The sequence below is a fragment of the Ictidomys tridecemlineatus genome, chromosome 3 (genome assembly GCF_052094955.1).
Source record: "Ictidomys tridecemlineatus isolate mIctTri1 chromosome 3, mIctTri1.hap1, whole genome shotgun sequence".
Lineage (NCBI taxonomy): Eukaryota > Metazoa > Chordata > Mammalia > Rodentia > Sciuridae > Ictidomys > Ictidomys tridecemlineatus.
The window spans coordinates 81,728,361-81,741,373 of NC_135479.1; the positions used below are offsets into that span (position 1 = coordinate 81,728,361).

General features: G+C 35.8%; 1 protein-coding gene across 16 annotated transcripts in view; it reads left to right on the top strand.

The window, feature by feature from the left end:
* Window positions 1–12,661, top strand: part of Cep63 (centrosomal protein 63) — a 54,962-nt gene extending 42,301 nt beyond the window's left edge. For 11 of the 16 annotated variants that reach the window (XM_078043344.1, XM_078043346.1, XM_040269819.2 and 8 more), the window contains 6 exons: window positions 1,760–1,874; window positions 3,546–3,743; window positions 5,343–5,429; window positions 9,252–9,454; window positions 10,191–10,464; window positions 12,281–12,661. In XM_078043344.1, the coding sequence (XP_077899470.1) occupies window positions 1,760–1,874; window positions 3,546–3,743; window positions 5,343–5,429; window positions 9,252–9,454; window positions 10,191–10,464; window positions 12,281–12,439 (1,036 nt within the window). In that variant the 3' untranslated portion in view covers window positions 12,440–12,661. Of the gene's footprint in view, window positions 1–1,759; window positions 1,875–3,545; window positions 3,744–5,342; window positions 5,430–5,874; window positions 6,000–9,251; window positions 9,455–10,190; window positions 10,465–12,280 lie in introns of those variants that run through there. The other 5 variants (XM_078043347.1, XM_021727562.3, XM_078043351.1 and 2 more) reach the window with 3 other exon arrangements.
* The last annotated feature ends 352 nt before the right edge of the window (window positions 12,662–13,013 follow it).

Sequence of the window (13,013 nt, forward strand, 5' to 3'; positions counted from 1 at the left end):
CATTCTTTTTAGGTTAACTTTAAGTAATACATTTTTTTGTCTTCAGTTTTATTTCTGAATTTGGAGACCACTCAGTATTTTCTGAGTGTTTTCTCTCCATGTTAAATGCTGCAGCCCACCACCACACGCACATATTTTTGTTTCTTTTGGTATACTCAACATATTCTTTGTGTGCATTCTTTGCATGTATACATGCTTTAGGTTAAATAAAATAAAGTTCATCATATTTTTGATATTGGAACTGAAGTTTATTACATTTTTTTGTTGATGGACATTTTTGTTAATCTTTTATATGTATATTTATTTTACTGTCCTTTTCAGGCGTTGAAGCTGTCAGTGTTTCTGACCGGTAGCATTTCTTTAGGCACTTGAGCCTCTATAGGCCCTGATTTTCCCATCAGCAGAGAGTACAAGATGGTTTCTGATTTTTCTTCTCTCTGAACTTCAGTATTTGGCACATTGCAATCATGTACCAAGTACTAAACAAATGAACATTTTAGGATTTTTAGAAATAGGTAAAATTAGAATAAATGGATACAAACACCAGTGTTCAGTAATAAACCACTGGCTTAAATTTTTTTTCTTTCAAAAAAAAAAAAAAGAGTACTATTTTAAATGGTTTGTATTGTTCGAACAAAATATTTCCTAAAACAGGAAATGGGGAAATTTAATTAAGTCTTTTTGTGCTCTTATATTACAAAAATGATATTTTCAAATGATAGTTTATTTGGTAAGTTGGTTATGTTGATGAAAGAATGTAGATGAATATGAAATATTTATGAAACAGTTGAGAACCATATGATGTAAGGACTGAGGGGATAATGGCTAAATTTGTAGGGAGATAAGCAGTGAAAGACTTATTCTAAGAGGAATTCAAACAAGCAAATTTGAGGCAGAAAATCCAAGAAGAGTTTTACATTCAAACTATAAGAATTGAAAATAAATTGTATTTAAGGTCATTAGGGGAGTGAGTGTTTGGGTCCCTTTAATTTGGGAAATGCTAATTTGATTCTTGAAAGGGTGTTGGCCATCCATTGCCAGGTGGGAGGGGAAGGAGGTACTTTGTAGTCCAGGAGGTGATACACTAAGAGACAAGAAGCCAGCATAGCAAATGGTAAACCATGAGGTTTATCAGCTTAGGAGCAAAAAGATCATATTAATAGAAATGAGCGTGAGCTAAGAGAGACACTATACCTCTCTTCTTAGGTTTTTATATCTGATGAAGTATTGATTCTTGAGTAAGGGTAATGAGTCAGGAACTCTCGAAAAGTTATCCTTGTGGCTATGCATAAGATTGTGTGTAATTTTGTGTTGTGAAAAGTGAGTCTATGGTAACAGCTCTGTGTTGGTGCTCTCTGGTAAATTAGAGATAAAAAAATTAAATTTTTGTTAACTTTATGATCTTTTGTAGCGAGTTTAATTTTAAGCAGAGAGAAGTATAGGTAAATACGGAAATCAAAAGTATTGCCAAACATTTGGATGGTCCTAAAGACATTGGAATAAGTTTTAATTTGGGCTGTAGATTAATGTTTTAACATAGTGGCTGGATATTTTCTGGTCATCAAGAAGGATAATTGGAAGACTGAAGTGTAGCTTAGTGGTAAGTGCTTGCCTAGCATGTGTGAGGCCCTGGGTTCCATCCTCTGCACTGGGTGATTTTATTAAAAAAAAAAAAAAAAAGGTAAATTAGATAATTTAACTTGTGGGTTTCAGGACTTTTATTTTGTTTTAAATATGTGACTGTGTCTGTGTAATACAGTTTGGAATCTGTGAGTGCAACATGTAAACAGCTGAGCCAAGAGCTAATGGAGAAATATGAAGAACTAAAGAAGATGGAAGGACATAACAATGAGTACAGGGCAGAGATTAAGAAGGTAAAAACCTGTATGCCTGGACATATTTTTAGACTGAGGTGTGGGTTGGGAGGTTAGAGAGGTCTTTACTTATTTTTTCAGAATTGTGAAGGGTTATGAAATGGATCTTGTGGATCATTTTTTTATTTTTATTTTTTTTAAGAGCGTACTAGTTTGGTTCATTTTGACAAAATCATACATGCATGGAATTTGATTTACTCTATTTCAGTCCCTGCTCTCCACATTCCCTTTCCTCCTCCCTCCCCCTATTCCTCTTTTCTACTTTACTGAACTTCCTTTCACTAGGTTATTTATTTTGATTTATACATAAAGGTAGAATTTTCTGTGGTAGATTTATAGATGCACATAGCTTTATTTCATTAAATTCATTCCCTCTCCTGTTTTTCCTTCCCTCCCTCCCAGGCTCCTCCTCTGCTCCACTGATATTTTTATGATATTGGATTCTCCCTTTATCCCCTTATTTTGCTCTGGATTCTGCATATGAAAGAACACATGACCTTTGATTTTCTGAATCTGGCTTATTTCACTTAGCATGATGTTCTTTATCCCATCTATTACTGGCAAATGCCATAATTTCACTCTTCTTTATGGCTGAGTAAAACTCCATTGTGTAATATAGACCACATTTTCTTGATCCATTCCTATATTGACAGGCATTTGGGGGTGTGGTTCCATAATTTGGCTATTGTAAAGTGTGCTGCTATAAACATTGACTGTATCACTAGTAGTGTGCCAGTTTTAGTGTTTTGTTTTTGTTTTTTGATTAAAAACAGGAGTGGGATAGTTAGGTCAGATGATGGTTTCAGTTCTGTTTTTGGGGGGGGATTTTCTATATTGGTTTCTAGAGTGGTAGTATTAATTTTTAGTCCCACCAAAAGTGTATGAGTGTACCTTTTCCCCTACATCCTCACCACATTTATTATTATTTGTATTCTTGGTAATTGCTATTTTGACTAGAGCGAGATGAAACTTGGTGTAGTTTTTGTTTGTTTGTTTGGTGCTGGGGATTGAACCCAGGGCCTTGTGCATGTGAGGCAAGCACTCTACCAACTGAGCTAGATCCCCAGCCCAAAATCTTAATGTAGTTTTGATTTGCATTTCCCTGATTGCTAGAGATGTTGAACATTTTATTTTCGAATATTTGATGGTCTTTTGTGTTTCTTCTTTTGAGAAATGTATTTTAGGGTTTTGTTTGTTTGTTTTTTTAACCTGTTTATTGATTGGAGTTGGCGTTAAGTTTTTTGAATTCTTTATATATTCTGAATATAAATCTATAGGGGTTATTTTCAGTGGGAGAAAAAATGTAGTCCAAAGAACCACTTAATATTTTGGAGTAGAATGTGCTCAGGGCAAGTGCCTTCTTTCTTTTGGTATTTAATTATTGTCAAGATAATCAAAGCCTAATCATTCTGAACTCTAAATATTATTTTAAACATGTCTCAATGAAAGCTTTCTCTTTTTGAGAAATAATAAATGATGATGGATATAACCTCCTGATCTTCAGTGTAGAAATGGAAATTGGTAAATTGCTAATTTTCTGCAGAGTTAGTCCAGGAAAGATGTTGTCCTGAGATAAGGTAATGATATCTTTGTTTATTAACCATTCATATATTTTTCTGTCTAAATGATTTCTCTTTAACTTTTGGTGTTTTACTTTCTCCTGTTTTGTAGTTGAAAGAACAGATTTTACAGGCTGACCAGAGTTATAGCTCTGCACTAGAAGGAATGAAGGTAGAAATCTCTCAGTTAACTCGGGAGCTGCATCAGCGAGATATCACTATTGCCTCTGCCAAGTGTTCTTCCTCAGACATGGAGAAGCAACTCAAAGCAGAGATGCAGAAGGCAGAAGAAAAAGCAGTGGAGCACAAGGTTGAGCCCGAACAAAAATTCTATGTGATGTTCGGTTTTGAAGGTTGAATTTATTAAAGATGTAATTTCCATGGTATTTAGTAAATTTTTATTAGATACCTACTTTGGTCTCAGGGTATGCTAGTTAGCAAGCAGCCTAGTAAGAATTTTGGGGAAGTGAGAGTGGGTGCAGACTTTTGTCAGTGGTATATGCAAAGTGTTAGGAATACCCAGGGAGCGTGGATCTAGATCACTTAATGAGGCTTCCCAGAGGGTATGATGCCTAGGACAAGACCTGAGGACTGAATAGGGATGAGCTGGGTGAGAGGGGAGAAGGAGTGTGTCAGACAAGGGAAGGGAGCACAAAGAGGTCTCTAAGAGAATATAATATGCTACCTGTGTTTGAAACTAGAATACAAGTGGGTTGAGTGGATGGGATGAGGCTAGAAATCAGGGACAGGCCCTGAAAGTTCCAGTGAGCTCTGAGAAGGCTTTCTAGTGTGATCTTTAGGTCAGTAGAGAATGCTATAGACAGGAGTACAAGGTCCTATGGTCTCAAGTGGAAAAGGAACAAGGAAGCAAAGAGAGCACTCCTGTGCTGGAATAGCAGCAATATACAAAAATAAAATGGTCTGAGCAGTGGATACAGGATGTAGAGGGAAATGGATGCGTTCTGGAGCTGGTAAAATTGCCTGGGCTTTGTATTTGATTGGACAAAGTAGATGAGATAGATAGATTTAAGGAAAGATGCCATTCAGAATTTAAACTTAAGCAACTGGAAAGTGGTGCTCTATAATGAAAATTTGGATAAGGACAATGTATTTGTGTGAGCAGTATACTTAGTAGGGCAGTTGGTGGAGGCAATTGATTTGGCTTGTTGAATTTGAGAGAAAGGCTGGATTTTTTGTGAAAATGTCTAATAATCAATGCCACAGAAAACCTAGAGTTCAAGGTTAAAATCTGGGTTAGCTATGGTAGTTCTTCCTTACATGAAGCTGATGTTTAAAAACTTCTGAGAATCTTAGAGATTATAATGAAAAAGCATAGAATATATAGGACAGTGACTTGTACCAATCTTAGGATACTTATTACTTAAAGTAAAAATGATATTGAAACGGAGCTTAAAAAAAAATTGTAGCATTGAGAAAGCTACCAGATAGTTTTTGGTAAGGAAGAAGGAAGCCAAAGAAGGCACGGATCTTTTCAAGAGGAATAGTCAAGCAGAAAAACTAGGAGAGTTAGGATTGAAAACCAGTTAGTATGTTGTTAAAGAAGCGCAATTGGATGTGATGTTGGAGGTGGAAGTCAAGTTGGAGAAGACTAATGCAGGAAAGTGGTTAGAGATTGGCCTGTGAACTGAAGCTTTGCTGCTTTATACCTTGTTCATCTTCATGGAATGATAATCACATATATGTTAATTCACCCAGTAAATGCCTTCAACACATCCTTTTGAAAAGCATGTGTGCTTGTTCATATTGCATGGATATGTGTATATGATCAAAGAATGCAACTTAGCATGGTAAAAATGACATGTGCAAAATTTTGTATAATGCATTTGATTATATATGTGTGTTTATATAAATATATACACATACACACATTTTTTTTTTCCTTTGTCAGGAGATTTTGAATCAGGTGGAATCATTAAAGTTAGAAAATCGTCAACTTTCTGAAATGGTGATGAAGTTGGAATTGGGTTTACATGAGGTAAAAAATAGAAGTTTTTCTTTTTTTTTAAAGCCTTTAAAAATCACTTTATAAATGCTGATGGTATAAAGAATAAGTTAAGATTAAACTAGTGGATGCTCCTTCAGAAATTTTTTAAAATAAGATGAAAACAGTGATGGAAGTGAACAAAATGTGACTTTCCACTCCAGCAGTAGGAAGGCATATTTTATAACATGTATGTGATGATGTACAGCCTGTGTTCTTAGTAGGGAATAAGTATATAAAGGACTTGGCATAGTACTTGGCATTGAGTAAATATACAATAAATGCTAAATGATGATTTTATTATTTATTTATTATGTTCACAATATCTTTTCATTACAAAGTATATCATCTTTCAAGCAATTTAGTTTTAATTACTTTCTATAAGACATAATTCATTTAATCAAATGTTTTAGAATCTTTTATGCTTAAAATATTTTAGTAGGTGCTGTGAAGAATACAGGGATGACTATAATAGGAGTCTTTAAGACATCAGAAGAATTTGGTACGGAGTATAAAAAATGCATAAAATCTTCTGTGAAACCCCAGAGCACACCATTAGCAATAGTGAGTTATAAACAGTGTGATGCTCTTTTAACTATATTGTTACAAATTTCTATACTTTTCAAAATTATACCTCTGTTCTGATCCATCTTTTCTTTGATGTAGGTCAGATATCCACAGATTGTGGAAATACAAAAAAAAAAAAAAAGAATTTCTACAGAGTATCAGGCTTCCACAGTGCTCCCCGTTTGCTCCCAAGTATTGCTAATTTCACAATCAGGAGGCTAAGATGGAAAAAAGTAAAAAAAGCTAGAAGAATACTTTATTTCAACTAGAAAAATGGGGGATTATTTTTTATGGTCTTTCATATGGTAAAATTCTCTAAGCATCAGGAAGTCACAAAGGATTTTAAAACATAAAAATGTAAAATTTTGGGGTTGGGAACAGCTCAGTGGTAAAAGGCCTGCTTCATTATGTGTGAGGCCCTGGGTTCAATCCTTAGTGCCACCAAAAAAATAAAATAAAATTTTTAGATGACAAAAAGATTCCATAAAAAGGCTAGTAGAAAAAAATCTGTAAATAGATGAAAGGTTAAGATAAAACATTAATATATGAGAGTTTCCTACAAGGGTAATAAGAAAAAGATAATCAAATAGAAAAATTGGCAAATTGATATAAACAGATAATTCATGGAAACAATATAAATATCAAGTGAACAAGGAGAACTTTTCAACCTACCTAATAAGAATAAAAAAAATATTTCTTTGGTAATTGGCTTTATGGTGATTTTTAAAAACTATAGTCACCGTTAGCAAATATATAGGGAAATAGGCTTTCTTGTGCACTGTTAATGAAAAAGAGAATTGATATGGCCGTTCAGAAGGACAATTTAGCAATGGCTGGCAAGCTTATAAGTATTCATAGTCTCTAAACTTCTGGGTCATGTGCATTTCTGATTTTCATAGTCATTGCTGAATTGCTTTTCAGTGTGTTATCAATTTGTATCCCCAAAGAACCCATCCTGTAGGAGCACATGTGCAAAATGGTCATGTCAGTGTTGTGTGCAATATCCAGAATTTCAAAATCTACCAGAAGTATTTATTTAAATGATTAGTTTGTGGCTGTCTATACTATAAAATATTATGCTGTCATTTAAGACAGCAGATGAAAACATTCATTTAAATCTTGTTTCCTTCTCAAATCTCTAATACTGTAATGAAAAGTTTGTGGGTTTTTTTGCTTTTGTTTTTTTTAAAGAACACACACACAAGGATGGGAGAAATAGAAGAGACAATAGCTAAACGTTTTGTCAGGTGACTGGCTGAGTGGATGGGTAGTTTATGATGTTGGATGCCCTGATAAAGTCAATACTAAGCTAGTCATAAAGAAATCCAGGAATGAATCTGATTTACACTACAGAATCCTCAAAAGACTCAGATGTTGGCAGTATTTGATTGAGAGTACCTTATCTTATACAGTCATAAGGTATAAGTATACCTTACAAAGGATAAGGTTATACTTACACCTTACTTTCAAATTTAAGAGTTGAGAACACTAATGAGAACTCGAGTCAGACTTTGACCAGAGATTCTGTTCAGCTGAATTTTTCCTGATGCCTCCACTTAACTGGTCATACTTGTTTTTTCTTTGTAGTTAGGTGCGTGCTTGCTACTCTGTTTTTATATTACCTTTCACATTCATTTATCTATATTTGTTTTTAATAAAGTAATAACTGAGAAATTTATGAAAGGTGTCAGGAAAAGACAAGTTTTATCTTTTTTTTTTTTTTTAAAGTATGCTTAATGATATCTGACATCAAACTCTGGGTGTTAAAATCCTGTCAGCAGTTTAAGCTTTGTTTAGTTTTGAAGTTACACAGTATAAACATGTTATAAATGCCCTTAGAAATAATTGTTACAAAGTCCCCTTTTGTATTTCAACTTGTAAGAAGGCAGAATTAATTTTACAGATGAATGTTTGGGCTAAAAACATCTAATAAATTATCTCATTATCATTATTATCTTTTGAAACCCAGGGGCACATTTACCACTGAGCAATATGAGTTATATCCTTAGTCCTTTTTATTTTTATATTTTTAAAGTTTTGAGAGCATCTTGCTAAGTTGCTGAGACTGGTCTTAAACTTTTGATCTTGCCTCAGTCTCCCAAGTGGCTGCGATCACAGGCATGCAACTCCATTCTCAGTTCTAATTATCCTTAAAAAATAGCAGCTAGTAAAATATTTCCATGTTTTTAAAAATTGGCAGTAGTTTGCAGTTTAGCTTCTCTGTCCTGAAAATATTCTTCTCTAAGATTTTATCCTGCATGAAAAACTTGTTGAAAGATCTCGTAGCTCATTGTCACTGGAACAGAGGTAGTTATAGATATATCTTAAAGTTTATGTTTCTGTTAGGTAATTTCAGAAAATCTTTTATAGAAAAGACCAAGGTGTAGGGCCAGGGTTATGGCTCAGTGGTAGAATACTTACCTAGCATGTATGAGGCACTGGGTTCAATCCCCAGCACCATATAAAAATAAAAACAAATAAATACAGGTATTGTGTCCATCTACAACTCAAAAACTATTTAAAAAATAAAGAACAAGGTATAATCATCATTAGTAATGATTTTCTTCAAAGATCACTATAATTTTGCAAAATGCTAATTAAAATGTTGTTCTTAGAAAACAACATTTGTATTGTTTGTATTGTTCTGTATTACCAAGAAACGTATAGAAGTGAAGAGAGAGAAAACTTATGATCAAGTGCTACTATTTTCCCACCATTCTCACATCCTGCCTTGTCCTGTCCAAGAGTACAAACCTAGATGCTAGTTAAGTAAAGATATGGAGGATGTGAGAATATTTGCTCAAAATTTGTCCTTGTAGAATTCTTAGTACCTTATATTTAAATTCCTTTCCTTGAACTAGGTCTGTAGATTTTCTTCCCTAGGTGTAATGGGGCTGTGCAGACTTTTCCTTCTTGCAGAACAAGATGGCTGCTGTTATTTACTTTTTTCATCACTGTTTTTGGCTCTCACAGCTTTCCTGCATCCTGTTTCCATCCTTTCCCCAGCTCCTCTGATATTCCTGTCACATGAGGAATCCCATTGTACTCTTTCTTTCCACTCCCATTTACTCTAAGAAACAGAATGCTTTTTCTCGTTAGTCTTAACTAAAGACAAACCTTTAATTTTTCTGAAGAAAGCCACAACTTAACTAGTTACAACAACAAAAAATTTTATTTTTCAGCCAGCAGTGACATAGGTCACAAATATTCTTGTACAAATTAAGTGACTTTAGTATTCTTTTTTATTAGGCAAAAGAGATTTCACTAACAGACCTTCAGGAGAATTATATTGAGGCATTAAATAAATTAGTGTCTGAAAATCAACAACTACAGAAAGATTTGATGGATACCAAATCTCAACTGGAGATCGCTACTCAGATATGCCAAAAAAAAGACAATATCTTTAAGCCGACACTCTGCAGAACGACTGAGTTCAGGAATACAGAGTTTAAGTAAAGTTCCTTAAAAGATTATTTTAAATGTGTATCATGGAAATATAATTCTCATTTCTTTGAGAATTTATGACTTAGAGAAATTAAATCAAAGGGCTCTGTGTTTAATTCTAAAGCACAAGCAAAGCCACAGTCAGGTTAAAAAATGGAGGGGAAGTTGTATGGCACTTTCATGAGAGCTTTAGTTTTCTGCTCTCTGGAAAGTCTTCAGGTTTACTCCCTTGAGCCTTTTCATGCTACCTCCAGCCCCCTCACTCCACCTGTCCTATAAGAAGCAGAACTTGGCATTTTATAAAAACTTCCTTTCTGTTTTTGATCAATTAATTTTAGGCTGTTACCATAAGGAATCAGCATTCAAGGACAAGCTGCCTGGCTTCAGCTCGTACAATATGGCTTATGTGTTTCCCTAACAAAAGCCTTTGTTGACACCCTCACCCCATCCTACTTCCCCTATCCTAGCGGGAACCACTCTAGGATACTCTACAGCTTGTTTGTCTTCCTGGCCCTTGTATAAAAAGTAGGTGAAGGCCATGGCCTGGAGTTAGGGGTTGGGTATTTGGGCTCTGAATGAGTAAAAAGGCACCTGTCTGAATAGGCTGCTCCTTTGGTAAACTATTAGAGCCTTACTGATTGGCTTCTTTGTTTGTGTCTAAGTGAACTTTCTGCAGCATTTCTGTTGGAAAAAGAAGAGTTGGAACAGTTTTTCATTTGTTTTGTTTTCTAATCTGCTCTCCAGGCCAGCCCTTGGCCAGCACAGACCTGATGGAATAAAGACTGAGCACTACAAAACAGGTTTCCACCCTGTGAGAGGAAAAGCATCGGATGGTGTGGACCCCATGCCCAGGGTCCTCACCCCTTTGAGTCCTCAAGTCAGCCCCTGCAGCTCTGCAGTTTCTTTGCCTTCTTACTTTCTGTGTCAGACTAACTGTTCAGTGCTAGATGCGAATAATGCCAATTTTTCTGACACTACATCTGACAGTCTGAATGACCAAGAAGAATTTATATCTTCGGTATGGAAACTTTCTGATGTTACTAGCTCATTAGTTTATTTAGTTTGATTTCAATTTTATTTTAAAGGTGAAGAGGATGATTGTTTTTCTTACAGATTCTCTATCATAACTACCCTTTTCTATGTTCATGTATTTCTTAGAGTTTTGCTTGTGAAGACATTCAGCCAAGATTACTTTTCAGAATATATCCCAGTTCTGAAATATTAATTATAGGTATTCATTCATTTTTAACCCAAATTAGAAACTCCCTTCCTGTCTTTTTCAGAGAGGGCCAGTTCTGTACTGGAATGGTTGTTTCTAGAAGCGTCTGTGAGCATCCCCACAATCCTGCAGCACAGGCAGTGAAGAAGGGAAGAGGAGCTGTAGGAAAGGGGTGGGTGGGCAGCGGTGGAGGAAGGTTGTGCATCTCAAGTGTGCAGAGGGTGGTGTGGGCACTGTGCAAGGGCCCTGGTGGCAGAGGCTGCCTTTGATCTGTCCCCTTATTCCCTCCCCTGCTGTGCAGACTGCACAGAAGCCTGTGCCTTGGGTTCTTCTTTCCCCACCACCTTATGATTGTATACATGTAAAAGTTGAGTTTTTTGACTTTGCAGGGTTGCGATAAATCTGGGGAAAGGTTTTCTTTAAGTCCACATTTCCCTTATGTGTAATCATGAAATCCAAAAAGCCCTAAGTTTGGCAGCAAAACTTGATACCAAAGACTTCCCTGACTTAAATGGGATCTGCGTAGACTGTTTATTCTATATTAGTGTGAGTATCCATGCATTTCGTTTTAGAAATATCAATCTATTTAGTCGTGGGACATAACCTTAGACTGTGGCAGGTACCCATCAAAGATGGTGTGTTTGCCTTCTCTCTACACTCTGTTGTGGCACTTCCACAGTCATCTGTGGACATGCACAGTGGTGAGAAGTTGGAGTCATTGACTTCACGTTCCCAGCTGAGGTCGCACAAGGCAGCACTCGGCCTTCCTGCCTCAGTGCTCTGGCAGAGATGGCCAGTGGGTGGCAGTGGGGGGTGGGGCAGCACAGCATAGTCCTGGAAGCCAGCTGCACAGGTTTGAGTCCCAGTTCCACCAGTGTGTGGGGGGGGGCAACTTGGGAGAGTCATTTAATACCTCCAAGCCTTGTTTCTCTTTCATAAGTAGAGACTATATAGAATCTACCAGGCTGAGTGGTTTCTAGAGTTTAGGATCGTGATCTCTGTGAGGGGTGTATGTTTTTTATTCCAGGGGCAGTGGTTCTGTGTTCACTAATCCTTGTTCAGGGTGATTTCATAGAACATAACTACTGCAAATGAGGGTGGACTGCATATGGCATATTTCCTGTATTACCTTTCTAAAATCTGAACTCTGAAATATTGCTAGAATCATGAGCTTCATATAAAGGACTGTGGAGTAGAATTTTAGGGGTGGGGTAAAATATTGATTTCAACTGGCATATTTTTGTTACTTTAAAGTGAAAATAGCATTCAGAATTTTAAAGTGAGTTCGAAATAGTAGACATTAACTATATTCTCTTCTGGGGAATAGAAGGGTATATAAGTCGAAATTGATTTATTCTTCAGACCAGTGGCCAGTAATTTATTCTATTTATTTCATATTTTACACTGATACAACTTGAGTTAGAAGGGAGGGATCTGTGTTAATTTTTGTAAAACTTACCAATTTTTACTTTTAGTGCTTTTGTCATTAGAATGAAAACAAATATCTTTTCAGGGGAAATTACTTTTTAATATTGTTAGAAAATATCATGAATCGTGCATTTTAGGAATGTAAGTTGCTATGTACTCATACATATCACAATTTGTCCTCTCCTAGTGTTCCATACCTGTGTCTCCACTGGGTTCCATAGCTACCAGGTTTTTGGAAGAGGAGGAACTGAGGTCTCATCATATTCTGGAACGCCTAGATGCCCACATTGAAGAGTTGAAAAGAGAGAGTGAAAAGACAGTGAGACAGTTCACAACCCTAATGTAGCCACTTATAAGATCACAAACTTGGAAGTAAAAGTAAACATCAAAGAGTTACTGTCATCTGAAGGAGCAGTTTAAAAACATGAACATTATCAAGATGATGCTTACTAAAGCAGTGGTAAAGAAACCTGAAAAATTGGTGCTTCTCTTAGACACTTTTACTGCACTGGTTTGTTTGAAGAACTTTCAGCAATAACTGTGAGAATAAATCACTTTGCAGACTTTCTCTCATATGAATATTTATTATCATAAAGTGACTTTTTTCTTGCTAACTTCAATGTGAATAGCTGTGCACTAATTAAAATAAAGATTTCATGATACATTTTTAAAAATAAAGTAGCTCGAGGAACTTCCCTTAAGGGGAGTGTGTGGTAGAAGCATGGTTATTATTTGAATATGAGGTGTCCCCAAAACTCAATAGACAGTATAGCAGTAGGTGAAATGCTTAGATTATGAGAACTATAATCAGTGGGCTGATCTAGCTGATGGATCAGTAATTCGGAAGAAAATAAGACTAGTCTTTTGTGTTCTATAGCATCAGAAAATACACACACACACAATAATTGGAAGGACTACTG